The sequence below is a fragment of the Diabrotica undecimpunctata genome, chromosome 5 (genome assembly GCF_040954645.1).
Source record: "Diabrotica undecimpunctata isolate CICGRU chromosome 5, icDiaUnde3, whole genome shotgun sequence".
Taxonomy (NCBI): Eukaryota; Metazoa; Arthropoda; class Insecta; order Coleoptera; family Chrysomelidae; genus Diabrotica; species Diabrotica undecimpunctata.
Genome location: NC_092807.1, coordinates 17,233,656 through 17,254,247, shown reverse-complemented (window position 1 = coordinate 17,254,247; position 20,592 = coordinate 17,233,656). Strand labels below are relative to the sequence as shown.

The 20,592-nt window shown below is 33.8% G+C and overlaps 3 protein-coding genes across 5 annotated transcripts in view; 2 read left to right on the top strand and 1 right to left on the bottom strand.

Annotated features, from left to right (window-relative positions):
- Positions 1 to 552: 552 nt before the first annotated feature.
- LOC140441123 (uncharacterized) lies at positions 553 to 18,672 on the bottom strand. 2 transcript variants are annotated; one of them, XM_072531582.1, is made up of 2 exons: positions 18,398 to 18,672; positions 553 to 1,349 (listed from the first exon to the last, which is right to left on the bottom strand). In XM_072531582.1, exons 1-2 carry the CDS (start codon positions 18,438 to 18,440, stop codon positions 637 to 639), a joined length of 756 nt encoding a protein of 251 aa, XP_072387683.1. In that variant the 5' UTR covers positions 18,441 to 18,672; the 3' UTR covers positions 553 to 636. The 2 variants fall into 2 exon arrangements, with proteins under 2 accessions (XP_072387683.1, XP_072387682.1); XM_072531581.1 differs by lacking the exon at positions 18,398 to 18,672 and adding an exon at positions 2,839 to 3,077.
- LOC140440541 (uncharacterized) lies at positions 5,625 to 11,933 on the top strand. Its single transcript, XM_072530916.1, has 2 exons — positions 5,625 to 5,888; positions 11,315 to 11,933. The coding sequence occupies exons 1-2, from the start codon at positions 5,708 to 5,710 to the stop codon at positions 11,833 to 11,835; spliced, it is 702 nt and encodes a 233-aa protein (XP_072387017.1). The 5' UTR covers positions 5,625 to 5,707; the 3' UTR covers positions 11,836 to 11,933.
- Positions 18,673 to 18,961: 289 nt separating the features above from the next.
- LOC140441122 (uncharacterized) overlaps positions 18,962 to 20,592 on the top strand; it is a 129,811-nt gene continuing 128,180 nt past the window's right edge. The window contains exon 1 of one of the 2 annotated variants that reach the window (XM_072531579.1): positions 18,962 to 19,150. Coding sequence is in view for 1 of the 2 variants with exons in the window: in XM_072531580.1 (XP_072387681.1) it covers positions 19,145 to 19,150 (6 nt within the window). In the remaining variant the exon portion in view is untranslated. The remainder of the gene's footprint in view (positions 19,151 to 20,592) is intronic. The other variant, XM_072531580.1, reaches the window with a different exon arrangement.

Genomic DNA, 20,592 nt, shown 5'->3' with positions numbered 1-20,592 from the left:
AGTAAGACAACACCATGTTCATATTTTAGTAATCCCTCCACATACGTCACATAAGCTTCAGCTTCCTTGACTTAAGTTTCATATATCCTTTAAGCAATTATTATACTCAAGAGGTTAGAAATGGGCAGACAAACAAACCGAATAAACTTGTTGAATTACGAGATGTAGGCCAAATATTTGGTAAAGCTTATGCAAGTCTAGCCAAACTGTCAAATGCAGAAAATGTTTTTAAGTCAGCAGGTATTGTCCCATACAATAATACCAAATTTGCAGACATAGATTTTGCACCGTCACAAATAACAGAACGGGAAAATATTTTTGAAAAAACCCCAGATCATTTTCCAGCAATAGCTTCTGTTCAACCTAAGACAAAAAGTTGTGAACCTTCGGCTTCTCGTGATTCAAACAATCATGTAGCTAAAGAAACAGTTAAAGCTTATATTTAAACTTCAGCAGGTAACAATAATGAAAAAGATCAGATCAGATTATAGAACCTTAGACTGACTTTGCTAAGTCCACTGATATTAATAAGGTAAAAACAGTATACAAATCTCTCTATGAATATTTTTATTACATTTTGTGATTCTTTGAGTACATTCTTTAATACATTTTTTAGTGTTCTCTTCATATTTGTTATTAAGAACTGTTTGAGAGTTCCCAAGCATTTTCTATTTTAGGATATACGATCGTAGATGATGAAGAACTGTGCGAATTTGTTTTTTTTATCTCGTCAATGAGAATCATAACTCGAATTTTAAATGATCTTATTTCGCCATCAGTCATGGTTTCGAATTCAGGTAATAAACTCTTAAAAAAATAGAGCATTGGATTTTCTACAGAATTGGAATGGTTTATAGAGTTTTGTAAGATATCTTGGTTGGTTGGCCTTTTCTTGGTTTTATTTTGTAAATATTTAATAAAAGTTTTTTCCACCTCGGATATTGGCCGCTTACGGCGACGACTAGCTGTGGTAGAAATTTGTGATTGTCTGAAAGTACTTGAAGTCGTCGTAGAGCATTCAGACTGTATTAATGGAGGAAGTGGTTCTGCTTTTATTTCCGGAGTATATTCAGCATCTTCATTTTCACCGAGTCCATAATCGGGTGGTTCCTCATCGAAGATATCGTCATCAGCGACTTGGGAATCTTCAGATATTACAGTTTTTTGCGTCTCAGATGGTGGAATATTACCACTAGTACCTGCAGTTAGTGGTTTAATGTAAGGCAATAAAAATTGCAAATAATCATTCAAATAGTAAGGCTTTTTTGGCTTAGATCCATTAGGCAGGGCTCTCATGCTTCTGAGGAATGATGACCTTATATTTCTCCATTTCTCCTTGCACTCGGTCACTACAACAAAAAAAACATTACATAATGTTATCTTTTACAAAATTATGTTTTAGAGCAATATGTTTTGAGCGTTTTGTCTCTTAAGTTTGAACCATTTTTATGCATCCTTGGTTGTTCTCAAAAATTTTAATAGGATGTTGAAAATCAAACATTTCTTTTAAAAGTTGACCTAAAAACAAACCCTCAGTTATACACGAAGACACAGCTAAATATTCGGCTTCACTGCTGGTTAGAGCAACTATCGATTGCTTTTTAGACAAGCAATTATTTACAACTTTATTATTACAAAGAATAACATATCAAGAAACACTTCCTGTCATTAGCATCGCTCGCAAAATCTGAGTCAACATATGTGCGAAAAAAAACTTTCGCACAAAAATCATTTTTAGTAAATTTATTGTATATTGGGCATGTTGGTCAGGAGAAAATAGCTTTGAGAAAATAAAAATGCTATGTCAGTCAACAGGTACGAAAAATTAAACAATGTGTATATTTCAATAATGATATCAATGATTTCAATAACGAGAATGCCTTATCCTGTGACAATCCAAACTACGATATAGTTAATAAAATTAGACCAATAATAAATTATTGGCCATCTCAATTAAGCATTTGCGGACATAAAAATAACGAAAATCTATTCTGTAAACTTTTTTGTAACGAAAAATAAAAAATTATGCAGTGAAGGGTTAAGAATACCTGTCAGAAAAATCATTGCATGTGATTTGTCTTTAAAAAAGGCTAGGACTGTACGAATTTTGTTTGAAAGTTTTCAGATCTCTTTTAAAAGTAGATTAACTAAAAGGCACACATCCTGAAAAAGATCACCTTGTAACTAAACGAACAACAAAAGATCAAAAAAGAGACCTGTTCTGGAACCCCTGAATTTTGCTTGAATTGCTTTCAAATCTCAAATTTTGTCTTAATTGAATTTTCTATGTATTTACCTGTAGTTCTTGTTTGGTTTTTGATTAATTATTAAGTAATACGTACTCATTTTTACTTTGTACACCTCTTTTTTGTTTATTATACTCTATAAAACTAATTCTAGTTAATAAGAGTATTATTTGCAGAAAGCACTACTGCGTAATATGGCCTAGGTGAACAAATACCAGAACCAGGAGCTAATGACGCTCTAATGCGTTCAGCCCTAGTTGTATAAAAATTAAAAGTTTATATACCAAGAAAAATAAACGGTTCTCGATGAAAACCTACATGAAGTAGATTGGCAATCAACGTGCTAAACTACACGAGTATAAAAAATGATGCTTACTATACATTACTCGGTACCTGCACATGAAAATGAACAAAAGAGCAGATTGAACAATTTGAATTTACAAGAATAATCTCTTCTACCCACAGTCGTGGTTATTTTATAAAACCTCGAGGATATGTTCAATGGCAATAAATATAATTATTGTGTTTGAAACTTTATAATATTTGTCAAATTATAAAATATTTAAATTAGAAATACAAATGTATTTCTTACCTGATGAGTTAGTATTTTCTGCTACTTCTGCCCAAGCTCTATCTGTTATATCTTTTCTAGAATATTCAGGTATCTTGTAATTGTACAGACAATCATTGTTTTCTATTTCCAAAATTAATTTAACTTCGTTTCGCATGTTGTAAACCTTTTGAATCGCTTTCGTAAACCGAATATAAAGCAACGCCGCGCGACAAATGTTGAATATCGAGTATGCCGATAGGCTGCATGACGGATGACGGCAACATGCTTCATTCCTACCCCGCCGCGCAGACCGGCGAGGAAATCTGTTGTGAAGTGAATGACCATAACATACAATACAGGGCGTTCACGTTAAAACTTATCTTCGAAAAAAGTCGGATCTTAAATCTAAAAGTTTGCACTTCCGCATAACTGTGGATAATCTACACGTATCAAATATTTACATCTCGCTAGCACTTCCGGTAAAATCTTTAGTTATCAAAGTTAAGTTGTATACACAAGAAGTAGGTAATGTTTTTTGAGGAAATATGGGGATCCAATCGGAAGAATCGGCAGACTAAACCTGAAATGGATAAAAGGGGTAACACGGGATGCTGAAAAAATCTGTGTGGCCAACTGGGACAGAGCAGAATGGCGCAGAAAGCTTGAAAAGTCCTTTTAGGACTGTAGCACTGTGATGATAATGATCGAATGTTTCCAACCAGTAAACTGGTAAACAAAATTAATAATTTTAAAGGATACATCTTTTCATAACGAATATGTAGATCATTTAGCTAAAATGAGTGTAACAACTGGCTCTACGTTGAAATATATGCTTAATACATCAGATGTTACTATGATTTTCAAAAAAAAATTCAAACATTGCGGTAAGCTAGGTGACCTCGATAACATCTTCTTTGAATGTCCTAAATTTATTCAGCATTCAAACTCCCTGTATACAAAATTAACTAAACGCAAGACATACGCTCCATATAATATACAGTCCTTGTTAGCCATAGGTTCTGTAACAATATATAATTTAATTATAGAATTTTAAGAGAATATGCTTAATGGAGCACCTCGTGGTACCTTGGGACTAGCTAACCCTTCAGGTTGGATGACAGCAGAACTTTTTTTACAAGTATTAGAACATACAGTGGAAGTAATCATGAAGGCTCGAGAAGCAGGTGTCCATATTTTGATGTTGCTCCCACATTGTAGCAACAAACTCCAGCCCTTAGATGTGACTGTCTTTGGGCCTTTCAAGGCATATTATAATACTGCATGTGAGGCTTGGCTACTGAATCATCCAGGAGCGCCCGTCACAATATACAATATCGCTGAGTTGGTTGGTACAGCACACACGATAAAGCTATCGTACCTCAAAATATTCGGTCAGGCTTTGAAAAAACAGGGATATGTCCCTTCAATCCAAATGTTTTAAGGGAGAGCGACTTTCTTGGATTGGCAGTAACAGATCGTCCTATGGAAATTGTAGAAGAGGAGTCCTTCAATAACGTCCTTCTAGGACCATCGGCTGCAAACTCTGTTCATCTAGACCCAAGTCCTGAAATACCCTCTAGAACTACCAAAGAAAACAAAAATTTCATTTCACCAGAGATGTTGCAAGGACATCCTAAGGCCAAGGCAAGAAAAGTTAATGCGAAGCCGAGAGAGAAGAAGAAGTAGGATTCTCACAAGCACGCCTGAGAAAGAATGCGCTCGAAGCAAAACGGAACTAGTTGGTTTCTTCGACAATGAAACAGACAGTTACACGTGTTGTGGATATTGAGATGTCTTCGGATGAAAGTGAACCAGTTTTTAATTTGGGAGATACTGATGATAGCGATGATTCTTGGATAGGAACAGTGGATGATGAAGCATTTCACTGCAATCGTGACCCTGTAGAGGGTGACTATGTTTTAGTGAGATTCAAAGAAAAGTCCAAAAATATATTTTACGTGGGACTTGTTCTATCGTGCAACAATTCAGAAGTAGAGGTCAATTTTATGTGGAAACAAAATAGGTGCCTCGTGTTTCGTATTTCCCACTGTTCCTGATATTGCTTTCGTGGAGAAAGAAGACGTCAGATTTGTTCTTCCAAATCCAACTCCATTTCGTAATAACAAGAGGCTGACAGCATCTTACAATAAATTTTGGTCACCTAGACGTTCGCTAATTAGCCTTCATTTCAGATTAACAGCTCTTATGTTTTCTTGGGAAATATATAAGTATTTTACGAAGTTATATTGATTATTTTTTTTTATTTTTATTATCGAACTATGGAATATATCATGTGTCTCACTGTGTACTATTAACATGTCTCAATGTGTACCAGGGGTGATACACACTGAGTCATGTGCAGGTTGTTTTTAAAGTTACATAACTTTTTTGAATTAAAACTACAGGCCTTTATATTTGTGGAAGTGATACATAAAATACCAAAAATCATTATGGCTGAAGCTGTCAGTTCTTATCGATAATTAAAAAAATTATATCGCCAATAATTCATTTTTTGTCTCACTGTGTACCACCTTCCCCTATACGATATAGCCAAAATTACTTGTTCTAAGGAAAATTCCTTCTTAGATGAGAAACATTTGTTAACATCTGTTTTATTACAAAGATTATCAAAGAAAAAACAGTTATAAAAAAAAGGACAGTTAAGATATGATTTCACGTATAGTGCCTCTGTATATGCGCTTATACGTATTTCACGTTGTAGCCAGCTGGCCGCACCTGCCACATTTCGTCGATACGATCAGCTTCCGGCCAGCCGGTCGTTGCGGCCAAACTTAGTATGTACTCTTATGGGACAACGCGCACGATCGACAGCCAGTTTGCGGCCAGACAGTGATCTGTAACTTTGCTGTATAGTTTGTGTTGTGTAGAACTATTATTTAAAAACAATATGTCGTGCATTGAATTCGACACTGAAAAATTCATTATGGAAATTAAGGAGAGGCCTGCGTTATGGGATTTGACGTCAGACGAATACGCAAACAAAAATCTAAAGAAAAATATGTGGGAAGAAATTGCAATGGTTTTTGGCGGTAGTGAATGCAGAACAGTAAAGGAAAAAAATGAATTAAGTAAGTGTATTATTCAAATTCTATTTCGGTAAATGTATAATATTATTGTTTTTCAATATTTATGTGAATAATAATATACTAAATAAATCTAGTTTGTCATTCGAAGGCACCTTCATTAATAAAGTAATTTGCATATAGATTTCTGCAGTTTGAAGTGGATCCACGCCTATGAATATGTTATTGTGGTAAATCTATCTCATGTTTAGTAGGACATCCATACAACGTATTTTGGAATTTTACACCATCCCGACTTACGTAGGTATGTAAAATGCAGCATACCTTTACAATATCTTTAGCGAAGTCAATATCTACAGTACGTTCAACCAACTTACACCTCTAAACGATTAATGGATTTCGCAGAAAACCTTTCGTTGTAGCAAAAGGCAGAGTAAACTGTACTGGAGTTCTCCATATTCTTTTTAATTACTTACTTTGTTTAGAATATTTTTGCCTGTATTATCAGTTAGAGTTAATTTGTATAAAATGAGGAGCAAAAATTCAAATGGAATTTTAAATATTTTTGTTTATTTGGCTAATAATGAATGTATAAATATAATGGTTAACCTGCTGTACAATTATTTTGTAAATAACATTATAATACTTACTGATTATTTAAATTTATAAATCATCATCATCGTCACTAAATTCACTACCGCTTCTTCTTCTTTAAGTTCCATCTTCTATCGAAGGTTGGAAATCACCATGGCTATGCGGACTCTGTTGACTGCCGCTCTAAAAAGTTCTGCACTACTGCATTCAAACCATTCCCTTAAGTTCTTAAGCCAGAATATTCTTCGTCTTCCCACATTTCGCTTTCCTCGGATTTTGCCTTGCATAATAAGTTGTAATAATGCGTATTTTTGCCCTATCATCACATGTCCTAAGTACTCAAGTTTTTGCCTTTTGATAGTTAATATTATTTCCGCCTCATTTCCTATCCTTCTAACCCATTCACATGGATTTGTTTTAGTGTCCACGCTTCCAAGCCATAAATAAGAGTACCGTTATCATTATGTAAATCTATAATCACTGAATTAATTTCACTACCTTTATTTTCCCGGATCTACCGCTCTTCTATTAATATTTCACATTTATTTACAGTTTTGGTTCATATTTCTGGAGTTGCAGTTTTAAGAGCTTCTTGCCACATTTACCTAACTGTATCGTCACTGTATCCACTTCATCCAACGTGATTATCATAATACGTTTTACATATGTATACCCCAGATGTGTTCGATGGGACTAAACTTGCAGTAATACGGCGGTAACCGTAGTACTTGATGTCCATAACTTGATACAATTTGGTTAACTATATAAACTGCTGGTTTTTCATTACGTTTCGAAATTTCCAGTAACTCTGATTTGAAGGCGTATTCCGGAAAATTGATATTATTTTTAACTAACAAATTTTTTATGCTCAATACGTTCCACGACTGTTTTGGTTGTTCCTCCAAAATCTCCGAATGGTAAGGTGCTTTATCTAAAACTATAACTGATGGTTCACTCAGACTAGGTAACAGTTTTTCCTCAAGCCATTTAACAAACATATCTGCATTCATATTTTCATGGTAGTCAGCAGATTTTGATTTTGAAGAAAAAATCAAATCTGCGTTTTCTGTAAAGGTTTCCCTCCTGCATGAAGAATGATGTGTCTTTTGGCTTCCCTATCTGTGTGTTTTATTGATTTTATGCTGTCGTCTTTCCAAATTCTTTTAATTCCACCCTTTGCAAATATCCATGTCTCATCTAAGTATACGATGTTGTATTTTCAGATTTGTCTAATATATTCTCTTAAAAATTTAATTCTTTTGTGAACCACACTACTCCTTTTGCATAAAAGTAACCTATTATTTATATATATAATAACGGATTTATTACGGCTGTCGCCGCTTCTCCGCCCCTAATTTCCATCTTTTTATGTCATATGCAGTTGCCTCTTCTAAGTCTCTTGCCGCCATTGCTTCATCAATATCGTTGCGCCAATTTCTCCGTGGTCGTCCTCTCTTTCTTCTTTCAGGAGGGAGGGAGTAATTGTTTTCTGTCTATGTCATCATTGATATTTCTCTCCATTTTCATTTCGTTTCTTATTTGTTCGTTTCTAACTCTCTCCAGTTTCGATCTACCGCAGCTTCGTCTCAGATAATCCATTTCTGTCATCATAAGTTTGTTTCTATTAGCTTTGGTGACGTCCCATACTTTCGAACCGTAAAGTGTAATACTTTGGACTATACTACCGTAAACTTGTTTTTTGGTTTCTCGTCGAATTGTTTTTTGCCAGAGAAGAGAGTTTAAGGCACGGGTCGCTGCTCTGCCCTTGTTTATTCTTTCCCTGATTTCATCTGCGCTATTTCCCTTCTTGTTGAAAATGACCCCCAAATATTTGCAGGATTGCACGCCTTTGATTTTGTCGTCTTTCAAGACTAGGTCACATATTTCATCTGTTCTCACTGAAAGATATTCACATTTTGTCATATTCATGTTTAGACCTGCCACCTTATATTCTTCTTGCAGTTTTCTTACCATATAGCTAAGATCGTAGCTGTCTTCGGCAATTACTACCTGGTCATCCGCAAAGAAAAGTGTATATAGCTTGTTTTCTTTCACCGTTATTCCCATGTTTCTACATTTTTTTACCCATTTCACTAAGGATCTGTCCAAATAGATTTTAAATAAGGTGGGTGACAGACAGCAGCCTTGTCTTAGTCCCTTTGTTGTTTGAAAAGGAGAGGTGATTTCTTGTCCCATTTTAATTCTTGCAAAGTTTTGTTCGTAATATTTTTGAGTGGCGTTAATAAGAATTGGGTTTATTTTCAAGTTACCCATTTCTATCCATAGTTGGGAGATCGGTACACTGTCATATGCTTTTTCCAAATCTATTAAAGCTATATGAGTTTCTCTATTTCTCTGCACTCGTTTTTCCATTGCAATTTTTAATGTGAAGATATTATCCATAGTGGAGCGTCCGGCCCTAAATCCCGCTTGTTCTTCGGGTTGTTTGTCTTTGATATCATTTTCTATCAGGTTTCGTAGTACTTTTGAGTATAGTCGGCCTATAGTAGCAATCACTGCGATCCCTCTATAGTTTTTAGGCTCCATCTTTGTGCCTTTCTTATGTATTGGAGAGATATACGATTGTCTCCATTCTTCTGGAACTTCTTCTCCGTTTAAGCATCTTTCGAATAATTTTCGGATCATCTCAAACAGTTTTGATGATCCATACCTAATCAACTCTGAATGCATACCGCCTGGGCCTGGAGATTTTTTTAATTTCATTCCCTTAACTGCTTCTTTCACTTGTTCTATTGATATTTCGATCCTTCCTTCTACTTCCACTTGTTCATTTGTCTGTTTAAACCTTTCTCTTCTCTCTGTTAATAAGTTCTCAAAATGCTCTACCCATGTGTTCTCTGGTATTCTATTTATTATGACTTGGTTTTTTGTCGTTGTTCTCATCGTTTTTATAGTTCTCCAGGCTTCAGAGCTCTTTCAGACCAGCTCTTCAGACCTATTATTTTCTTTTTAAAATTAAATCTTAAATCTCTTAACACTTTTCCAAGGATTAGTCCTCTTAATTTCAGAAACTTGTCTTTATTTTATTTTGACCAGTAAAGTATCTAAACTGACATGTTGATTGTTTTCACGCATTCGATACAAAATATTGCGAATTTCAAATTTTTCTCCATCAGGTAAGTCAATGCTCCTAGAATGTTTACGAGTTGTTTTCTTGTCTTCTTAATACTCAGTCACAGTAAGATCTTCCTCAATCACAGTAAGATCTTCTTGAGAATCTTTGACAGTTTTCATTACAGTTTTTAGCTTACTCTCACTTATTCCAAGTGCGTCACAAAGTAGTTGGTTAAAGGTCCACCCATGGTTGTCTCTTTCAATGGTAAAGTATTTATCCACATTTGCAATTAGTTCATTAATATCCAACTTACGTCTAGGCATGATGATCACTTGAAACTACACTTTTGAATTACAATATACTGAGTTTAGATCAATATGACAGAAACTTTCTAACTGTTGTACTTGAGAGGTAAAATTTAATATAACCGGTTACAAAGATCCTAAACACATTAAGCAAATTAGCCTAATGCTCATTAGGAATGCCGATTGTAATACAATTATGTTTGTAGATAAACCGCACATAAACAAATTAAAATGTTTCCCACAATTATTTTATTTTTATAAGTACAAGTATTTTCATTTGAAAATAAAAAGTTAAATATATGTATTTACCAAAACCCTAACTTTAACCCGTAATCGCAGACGTCTCAAAAACGGTATACTCTGACAGACATATTGTCAATCTAACCACCACTATTTAAATTAACAAAATGTTCTAGTTTACTTCGAAGTATTTTTTAACAAAAATTAAAAGGATATTTTAGTACTTTGTATCTCTACTTTGAATATAAATTATCCTTAGCATGGTAGTATTTGTTTCAGAAAAAAATTATTAAACAAGTAGGTGAAAGAAATTTACGTTAAATAACATTACGCAAGAATACTATTTATTAAAAAAAATGTAACAAAATATGCAAAACTATGAACAACGGGTTAATGACACATATTTATTTTATACCTAAAATTTAGCAAAGTGCAAATTAAACATTATGGAGAACACCAGTGCAGTTTACCGTGCCTTCTACTACAACGAAAGGTTTTCTGCGAGTTCCATTAATCGTCTAGAGGTTTAAGTTGGTTGAATGTACTGTAATTTAAAAGTCCTGTGAAAAATTCTCCATTTATTTGCCATTATCCCAAATGTCCCAAACGTCTAGCTCGAGTAAGGCGACAGTTAATTTTTTTTTTCATTATTAAGTCGATTCCCAATATATTGACATATAATTCTGTGAGAATTGGAAAACGCATTATCTGCCACAAATACAAAAGGCAAAGGTATTGGATTTAGTTTCGAAATTATTCTGTCTTCAGGAAAGTCAACTTGGTTATTTAGCATCTTTTTATAGAAAGCTAACTGTTTTTGAGTCAGCACATTTTCATCAATAGCCATTCATCAGCAATAGCCATCGGTACAAAAGAAAAGTATTTTTTATAGTTAAAGTAAAAGACGTGCTGTTGGCTGGTTTGACAATTCTTATGTGCTTACCATCTACTGCTCCTAGACAGTTAGGGAATTTTGCAGCAAACTTAAACTCTTTGTAACCAATTCTATTTCGTAGATTCTGATAAGTATTCGTCGTTTAAGTTTCTCCAAATCTCAGAACAAACTCTTCTAACGATTTCCCTAATTGTTGGGGAATAAATGAATTTCCTGACGCCAGATATCGGAAAAAATATTAATATCAATTATATTGTGCTCTATTTTACTAATAAAATGATCAAAACAACCTGCGCTGCGGTTTGCAAAGCGTTAAGTATAATAACGGTATAATACACTAACTACTGTTTATTTGTTACAGGTATGAAATTACAGAAAAAGTGGAGAAACATAAAAGACTCATTTAATAGAGAAAAAAGAAGGTTAACTGGAATTAAGAGTGGTTCTGTGGCTTCGAGAAAAACGCCCTATATATATTTTAATATGTTGTCGTTTCTAAATATAACCAATCCACCATCCAACACTCATAGTAGTATAGGGGATCAAGATGAATCAGACGATTCGCAAAGTACTCCTGCAGGATCGTGTGAGACACGGATGCTTGCAAAAAAAAGAAAAACACGCGATGAAATAGAAACACAAGAAATAAAAGTGTTGAAAGATTCTTCAGAGGCCAAAATTAATCACGATATAAAATTTTTTAACGACGAAGATAGGTTGTTCATGTTATCTTTGGTTAGCGATTTAAAAAGAGTTCCCCAATATCTTAAATTGCAGGTGAAACAACAACTTATGAATGTTCTGGAAGAGGCCCAACGACATGCTAATACAAGTGAGCATTATCCGGATCCCGAGCCGAAATTTTTGGACCACCTACATTAACAATATTGTATATTATATGTATATAGAACAACTTGGATTTAACTATGATCATAAAATTTTAATAAAATCAGTGGAAGTCGTTTCTCGTGATGCCATTTTGTGACAAGTTTCATTGAAGCTTTTTTTAAATCATATCTCATAAAAAATATTGTTTTTAGCCTAAATACAAAGAAAAATAAATATGATACTATTTTATGCTACCTGAATCGCCTATTTATGAAAGGATATACAGTGGGTGGCCAAATTATTAGGGACACTACATATATTTTTGTATTTTCTACTTTAAATGGTTTTTTTGGGCCAAAAAAATTGGTGTACATATCTGTATTATATTTGGCAGTTCTTCTGGTATGATTATTAAAATTTTTGATAAGCAGCAACACTGGTAGACTGCTTATGTATGAAATAATAATTGCTGTTGCATGTTGCATTTGCATCTCAGTTGGTCATCGGCTGAGGGCTGTTATCGCAGTGAAGCTTAAAAATATTTGCAAGTTGTTTAAAACTTTTTCAAAGTGTTTCTGCTAGGTTTTCGTGTCAGATATATTTAACAGGTAAGTAATATTTGTTATTTAGTCCTTTTTGCTGCCTTTTTATTTAAAAACATTGTTCAAAATCAAAATAACTTTTTTAGTATGGGAAAAATTGCAGACTTGTCTCCAGGGAAAATTAGAGAAATAGAAATAGAAATAGAAAAAGCAACTACTGCAGGTGTTTCAAAGTCTGTGGTAAATCGGATTAAAATAAAAATTGATTCAAACGACGCATTGAAACCGGGCCGTGTTGGAAAATGTGGCAGGAAAAGGATCACTATTCCTCGTACTGACCATAAAATCAGGAACATTTGTCTCAAAAATCGTAAAAAGAGTGTGGCACATCTGACTACGATGATAAATACTGAAGAAATGAATGTTTCCAGAAGAACAGTCCAACGAAGACTGGCCAAAGAGAATCTGATAGGGCGCCGGCCTATGAAAAAACCACGGAAAGAGACTCCAATGGGCCAAGCAGCACCGAAGTATGACCGTTGAAGACTGGAGTTGAGTAAGTACAACTTTTTTTAATGAATAAAGTTCGTGAACAGCGAATATTTTCATTTTTTCAGGTATGCTTCTCCGACGAATCAACATTCCAGATGTTGGTGGACAAAAGTCGTTCGTCCGACGACGTCCTGGGGAGAAGTTCCATCCAGATTGCATTTTGGAGAGGGTTAAACATCCGGTTAGTGTTATGGTGTGGTCTGTAATCTCGGTCAAGGGTATGGGATGCTTATACATCGTATAAGGGACAATGAGACAGGACCAGTATAAGCGAATACTTGAAACTCGGCTACTTCCCCAGCTCAAAGAATGGTTCCCTGGTCAAAAGAATTACATTTTTATGCACGATTCTGCATTGTACCACAAAGCTAGAACTGCATTTCTGTCCAAAGAAAATATTGCAGTTTTGCCCTGGCCAACAAACTCACCTGACATGAACTCCATAGAGAGTATGTGGGAATTAACCAAACGGGAGATCGCCAAAGATGTTTTTACAACGAAGCGGCAGTTGATTCAAGCTCTTATTTAAGAATGGCATCATAACCCAAAATTAAAACACATGCAGAAGTTTGTATTCAGAGCATGCCCCGACGTGTAGAAGCTGTAATTGCAGCAAAGGGTGGCATCACTAAATATTGAAATTAGTGATTTTATGTAACAATTTTTTTTACGAAAAAATTAACTGACTGTAAGTCACTACAATGTAAATTGAGATTATGACGAAAATTTGTTTTCAATACTTATATCTCACGTTTGGTCATAAAAGAATAAAAGTCTTCAATCCTTTCGAAAGGTAGGCAGCCAACAGCATACTTCATCTATTTATGAAACGATATAAGTCATTGACTTATATCGTTTCATAAATTTGCCGCTGCTCTTTGACTGGCGCTAGTAGTGTCATGAACACAGCGATTTTGCTTGGTGATACATGACAAGCAGGTTGTTTTGTTGTTGTTTATAGACAAATACTTTGGTATTTCGGCGATTGTTGTGTAAAATACTACATATTTGATTTAATATGAGTGATACTGAGATTACAAAAAAAAAGAAAGGAGTTAAAAACCCAGATGAGTATAAAACTTTTAAAATTAAGAGAGATCGGTTGTTGGACAACCATATACAAATTACCAAGGACACATGGTTCCAGGAAGGCCATTGGAAAACCTTGCACGTAAGTTTCAAATGTTTTTATTATTGTTCTAGTTTATTGAACAATATTATTTTGTTGAAGGTGCAAGTCAAAATGTTTTGAGAAGATAAGCGCTTCAGACAAAATTGAGATAATGAAAAAATTATATTCTTTTTCAACAAAAAATGAACAAGATATTTATCTGCAAGGTTTAATAGAGTCGAAAGTTATTAAGAAGAGACGGCCTCGCAAAGAAGAAGCATCACAAAGAATTTCATCCTTTGACTATGTTGTGTTGGTTAACACAGGGCGACGCAAAGTTTGTAAATATGCATTTTTAAGTTTACGCGGCATAAGTTCTAAAGCAATACAACGTTTACAAGCTCTTTTGGATCTCGGAAAATCTTCTAAAGATTTGAGGGGTCTACAGAATAATAGAAAAACTGTTCCTGGTAATATTATGCACATTGTACGTGAGCACATTTCATCATTGTCTGTCAAACAAAGGCATTATTCATCCAAAGAATATCAATACCTAGATGCAAAGTTTAATGTAAAAATTATGCATTCCTTATTCAAAGAGAAACATGCTGAAGTTAATGTCAAATATTCAACATATTTTACTATTTTTAAAGAGCATTTCTGATGCCTTTGTTTCGCGCACCAGTCATAGGTCGCTGGTTTTGTCCCTTGGGGAACAAGTTTTGTCCTTAGGGAAATAGGTTCACTTTATATACTTCTTTGAAGGACCACCCAGAAAACTGGGACAAATGAAAATTTCGAAAACAAGTCTATTAAAACAATTACAACAACGTATTTTGGACGCCGATAACTTGCTTACGATAGCTGATTTATGAAACTAAACTTTATGAAACTATAAAACTAGATAACTTGTCGGTGATACAATATGGCCACGAACTGAGTAACTTATTAATTTCCCGACTGTGTTAAACCTTATGAAGTGCGGCTGGCGCGAGTAGGAGCCTAGAGCTCATCCAATGCTGGATTCGAACTGATGCAAACTGATTTTAATCACTCGGCTCGTAACCGTTTCTTAACATTAAGAAATCTCCCCCTGGCCCCCCCGACGTATCTAACGGATATGTATACATTTAAAATACCTTCGACTTTTATTGTTAAGGCTGTTTTATCGGTGCACCAAAATCTAGGGACAGTGTTTTCTCTGTTATTTACCGACAAAATGTCTCGAAATTTGGACACGTTATTCGAAATTATGTTGCCTTTAAACTGATGGTTTTACTTTTTTTATTTTTCTGAAACTTCTGTTGAAAAATTGGAATATACTGTTTAACGTTCTATTATAACCAAACTTTTTACGCCCATCACTCGAAAGAGTTTTTTTTTCTGTATTCGTTGATTTTTGTTTCACCTTTCTGTGTCCAGTAATAATCGAGAAAAGCGTGTTCCAACTTTAAAGAAAATTGCTAAAAAATACTGAAATCTAATAGTGAAACGTGTTACTCATCATCGGCGCTTAGTTTCATCGTTATCGCCTTCGTGACGTCAAATCTCATGAACGTACGGTCAATTAGTTCGTGTTAAAACTAATTTGAATGGAGAATAATGTATTTGTTGTCATTAAACTACCCGTCGGCCGGCGGCACTGAGTAAAGATGGTCTCGCGTAAGCAGTGTAGAAAAGTAAGTGATACGCCCATTTCAAATCGCAGTGTACTTGAACTGCTAAAACAGCCTTAAAATTACCTGAGAAGGGTAATCTTCGTTAATGTTGGGAAATTTCAAATGACTCAAACCGATAATTTGGAATTACTAATCCTTTCATTATTAGCCACCATAACCGCTAACCTCCATTGATGGAGACGGCACTTGAAGAAGAAGAATCCTTTCATTGTTATGATTATTTGACGATTTTAGAAGCTTATGTCTAGAAAGTTATTTGAATGCAAGTTATCGACGCCGTACAGATTCTTAGATGGTACAAAGGAATTTTATAAATCTAAACTAATATACAGTGTGATATAATGATATGATGCAAAAATAAAATAAAAATATTATATATTGTTGTTACGCAACAAAGAACTTAATATTAAATGCACAAGTTCTTATTTGAATGAAACAGCGAAAAGAGCTGCCTTAGCTGAACTTACGGTGCATAAAAGACGAAAAATGTGCAAAGAAAATGACAGCGTTATTGGACTTTGCTTCGATTATATGCAAAACATTTCATTGCCGTCGATTCCAGTTCAAGATATTTTTTATTTACGTCAGCTATCAGTATTTCCATTCAGTATTCATAACTTAAAAGACAACAGCGTCCAGTTTTTTCTTTGCCATGAAGGCGTGGCTAAAAAAGGTCCAAATGAAACTTGTTCTTTTATTTTCAACTATTTGAAGCAAAACATACTAAAAGTACTTCAACTCTACAGTAACGGCCGTGGTGGCCAAAATAAAAACAATGTTATGATCCGATTTTGCCTTGCGCTTACTGGCACAAGAATGTTTGAAAAAATTAAAAGTGAAACTGGAACAAACCATGAAGTGGAAATATCCAGGAGTGGCTAGTATACCTGTTGAATACAAAGCACGTGGTGTTCGTGTGTATTAAGGTATAAAAAAATTGCTTATTACAAGCTTAAATTTTTATTTTAAGAAGATCTTTTCGGAATAAAATCATTCCATCATCAGTTAACTAAAAGAGAGAGTAAAAATACCAATATTAAAAAACACAAGTTAAAATTTAAATATATAGAAATAACACGTTGGTTTTTTACTACTTACATAAAAAGTTGTTAAAAAACATTGTATGGCCACTTAAAAAAACTTTCGAAGGACATCCGTATTAAAATATAATCCTCATGGTTTTATCAAGGTAAATGCAATAGACTTAACTTATTGATTATTAAAAACTGAAAATGGGGGCATCTTACATGACCCCCTGTAGCTGGTGAAGTTTTTTCGACTTACATTACCTCTGATCTGTTCTGGAGTCTTGGGCTAACTGATATAAAGATGGTATGAAAAATCAGTTAGTACCCATCAATGTCAAGTGGAATGATGTAGTAGGAGCAAAAGTCATTGTGCTTAAGTTTGTGAATAGGCAGTTTTTAGTGATACACAATACTTCACTCCTTTTTGCCAATTTTTTGTCGGGAGATGGCTTGAAATAAAAATTTTATGGCTCCTTGATTATACCGACATTGAAACATCCAGTGGTTAAGGTCGTCATAACTGCCATTACATTCACATATATCAGTTTCGGAAAGTTTTATTTTATATAGGTAAGCGTTTACTGTTTGTCCAAAAAGGCATCTAACGTACATAGTATAAATTTTCCGAGAGATGGAGTTTCTGTCATTTTGGGGAGTGGATGGAAGAGTTGGATATATACTGCAGTATGTATTTTTGCTACTGTTAGTAAAGGATTGCCACTCAATTTCCCAATTAAGTCTAACATGTTTCTTTATTCAGCAGGTTTATATTCATATAGTATGTCATAATTGGAGCCAAAGAATGGAATCCATTCTCTACTGAATGAATATTATGATAAATTGGGAAAAGCAACAGCTAGAGTTGGAGAGTTTTTATTTGCCCACTATTTGTTTGTTAGATTTTCAACAGACAAGAATTTTTTTGTAATAAGCTGTTTTGATCATTAAACTGGCATTTAAGAATCAATTTTTCTGTCAAAAATATACGTTTAAATGTAAAGGTGACTCGTTACATTCTGCCAAAAGGACTGGTGTGGGAGTAGATTTGAAAGTTCCTAGGATTAACCTTAAAGCTTTGTATTGTATTCGATCCAATTTAATCAAACGAGATTTTGTCGCTGATCCATAGAAAAAGCTTCCATAGTCTAAAATTGAGCTGGTATAGATGCTCTTAAAATAATAAGTTTATTTTCGGATCTGCTCCCCAATCGTATCGATTAACAGCTTTAAGGATATTAAGGCTTTTTTCAAATTTAGTAATGCAATTATTAATAATATGCTCGTTCCAGGTTAATTTGAATTCAAGGTAACACCTAGGTATGTAAAACTGTTATATAAAGGAATTTTCAGCTGGGAGAATTTTAACGTACTACCATTGTTTGTAATACTTTTGGTAACCTGTGAAAAATACTACAGCTAAATATTATTATCAAACTTATAATAAAATAATTCATTTTCCACGAAAAATCACAAATTTTTTATTTGTTTCAAATATAAACACTTTTTTTAATTTTCTCAAAACTTCATTCTTGTGACTAACTTATATCATATCCTTTTATCAATAAGCGATTCACCTATAATAAATGTAGGTCACATATTCATAAAAAAATGTTGTACATTATCTAACATTTTCTAGATTTAGACTCCTATCTACGTTTCAAGTAAGTATGTAATAATAAGTTATCGCTAAACGTAATTACTTACCGTAAAACCTAATTATATTATTTTGAACAATACCAAATAACATGTAAATGTAATAACATTAATATTCATCAACATTACACATTTTATCTCTATGCAGCTGTAATGTAAACATCGATAAAAAATAAATAATAAAAACCTAATGATTATGCTGCGACTAAACCAATTAAAAACTTTTAAAACGCTACAGCGATAAATTGGTATCCTTGATAATGATAATAAACTCGCCTATTATTCACAGAATGGTAAGCAGTAAACTCATTTCCATTTGTGTTTGATCTACAGCGTAAATCGTATTTCCCTCTCTCTCGCTCGGATTTCGCTGTTGCTAGGCGAGAACCGAGTTTCACATACCGAGCCGGTTCAAACAAAGAGAGTTTCACGAGTTTCATCATCGCTGCCCCACCATGAATGGTTTTAAGTGGTTTAGCTGCGCTATAACCCATACAACCACAGCCTATTTCCTCTCTCTCCCCGCATCTTGCGTCCCTTGCCCCGCACAGCAGCAGCCGCTAGACAGAGAGAGAAACAGTTGTTCACTGTACTTGGGTTTCTGAACTGAGCAGTGTGTTTGTCGCTAGAAAGTTGTATACGTTTGAGTCAAGTCCAACTGGTTGTATTGACGAAATATTATATTATATTACGCCGGTATTTTCGTTAATTAGTGGAAATAGTGATATTTTACGCTAAAACTGTTGTAAAATTTTAAAAGTGATTGTCAGACCAAGTTGTCTGCTTGAACTGTTAACAATGCTTGTGAGTATTTACTGTGGTTTTAAATCTATAGTATCTTGCGCAATAGACATATTATTCTGTTTTTCATTCGTGATGATTTGATGAATGACGTATGTCATTTGACAAAATCACATTATTAGAGCGTAAATTAGAGACGTGACCTTGACTTTTTATTGCATATTTTTATTTTGAATGTAGGTAGCCATTATGTTTCGATTTATTTCGTGATAAGCATTTTACGACATCTTTGGACTTATAAATAGATATTTGGAACAAATTAGGCACGGCCCAATTGGAAAAACATGTGATTAATGCATTTATTACTGATTTTCTAATCTACAAATTGCATTAAACAAATACAAAATGTATTATTGTTTACTGCTTCGTGTATTTTCAAATACAGGGGTCAGTTCAATAGTTCTGACGCCGACTGACATTGATACATGTAAACATGACTTACTTATGTTGTTGTATTATGGTGTAAGGTGTAAATTCTTTTAACTTATTATATTTTCAACTTTGCATTAATTAAATTTAAAGCTATATATTTGCATTTTGAATTTTTGTAGTCTCTTAATGCATTTCTAAATTGTCATACATTGAGGGTGTTACAAATACTCTGTAAAGACAATAATTGTCAAATTATAAAACAGATATTACTTGAATGTAAATAATATCCATATAAACATGCTTTTTTACAGTGTTATAATTCTAAAGATAGTGCCCTATGATGTCTTTAATTATTTACCTTCAGAACTCTTGTATTTTAAGTGGTAAAATTTTGTTTTATGTACGGCAACGTGGTTTTATATATCAAATTGATATATACATCTTTTCTTTGATTATTAATTATAGTAAATTATGAAAAATTTCTGTAGAAAATGTATTACCAGTTTGAAGTACCATTGATATAACATTATATAGAGAAGTCGGTATATTTATTCCCAATTTTCCCTTTCCTTTTGTGAAGCAAAAAATATTTTAGGACCATACGTGTTTAAGATAGGTAATCTGGCTGGTACTAAACCTCTTATCATCAAGGTCACTTTATTCATTCTTTATTAATATCAAATATCCATAACTGTTACTGTTATGTTAAAGTGTGTAAAATGTTACGATCATACATGACGAAATTACAGTCCCACAATATTGCCACGCTTGTAAAAAATGAACAAGAAATTAAAATGGTTTAATATCCCAATAATTACGCAAAATTCTCATGTAGAAAATATTGTATGTTTCTTAACTGTCGAGCTCTTTGGTTTCATCTCAATGATGAAATTGTTGATCGCTATATTCTATAAATATGAGCACCTCTTTCCAATCTTTACATTCACACGAAGTTTATTTTTCATAGAAAAGCGATGTACCTATATGTACTATATTAATTGTAATTAACCCAACCAGTACCTCATCTCAATTCTTCACTCGTTTGCCTAAGCTAACTTAACCAAACCTTAACA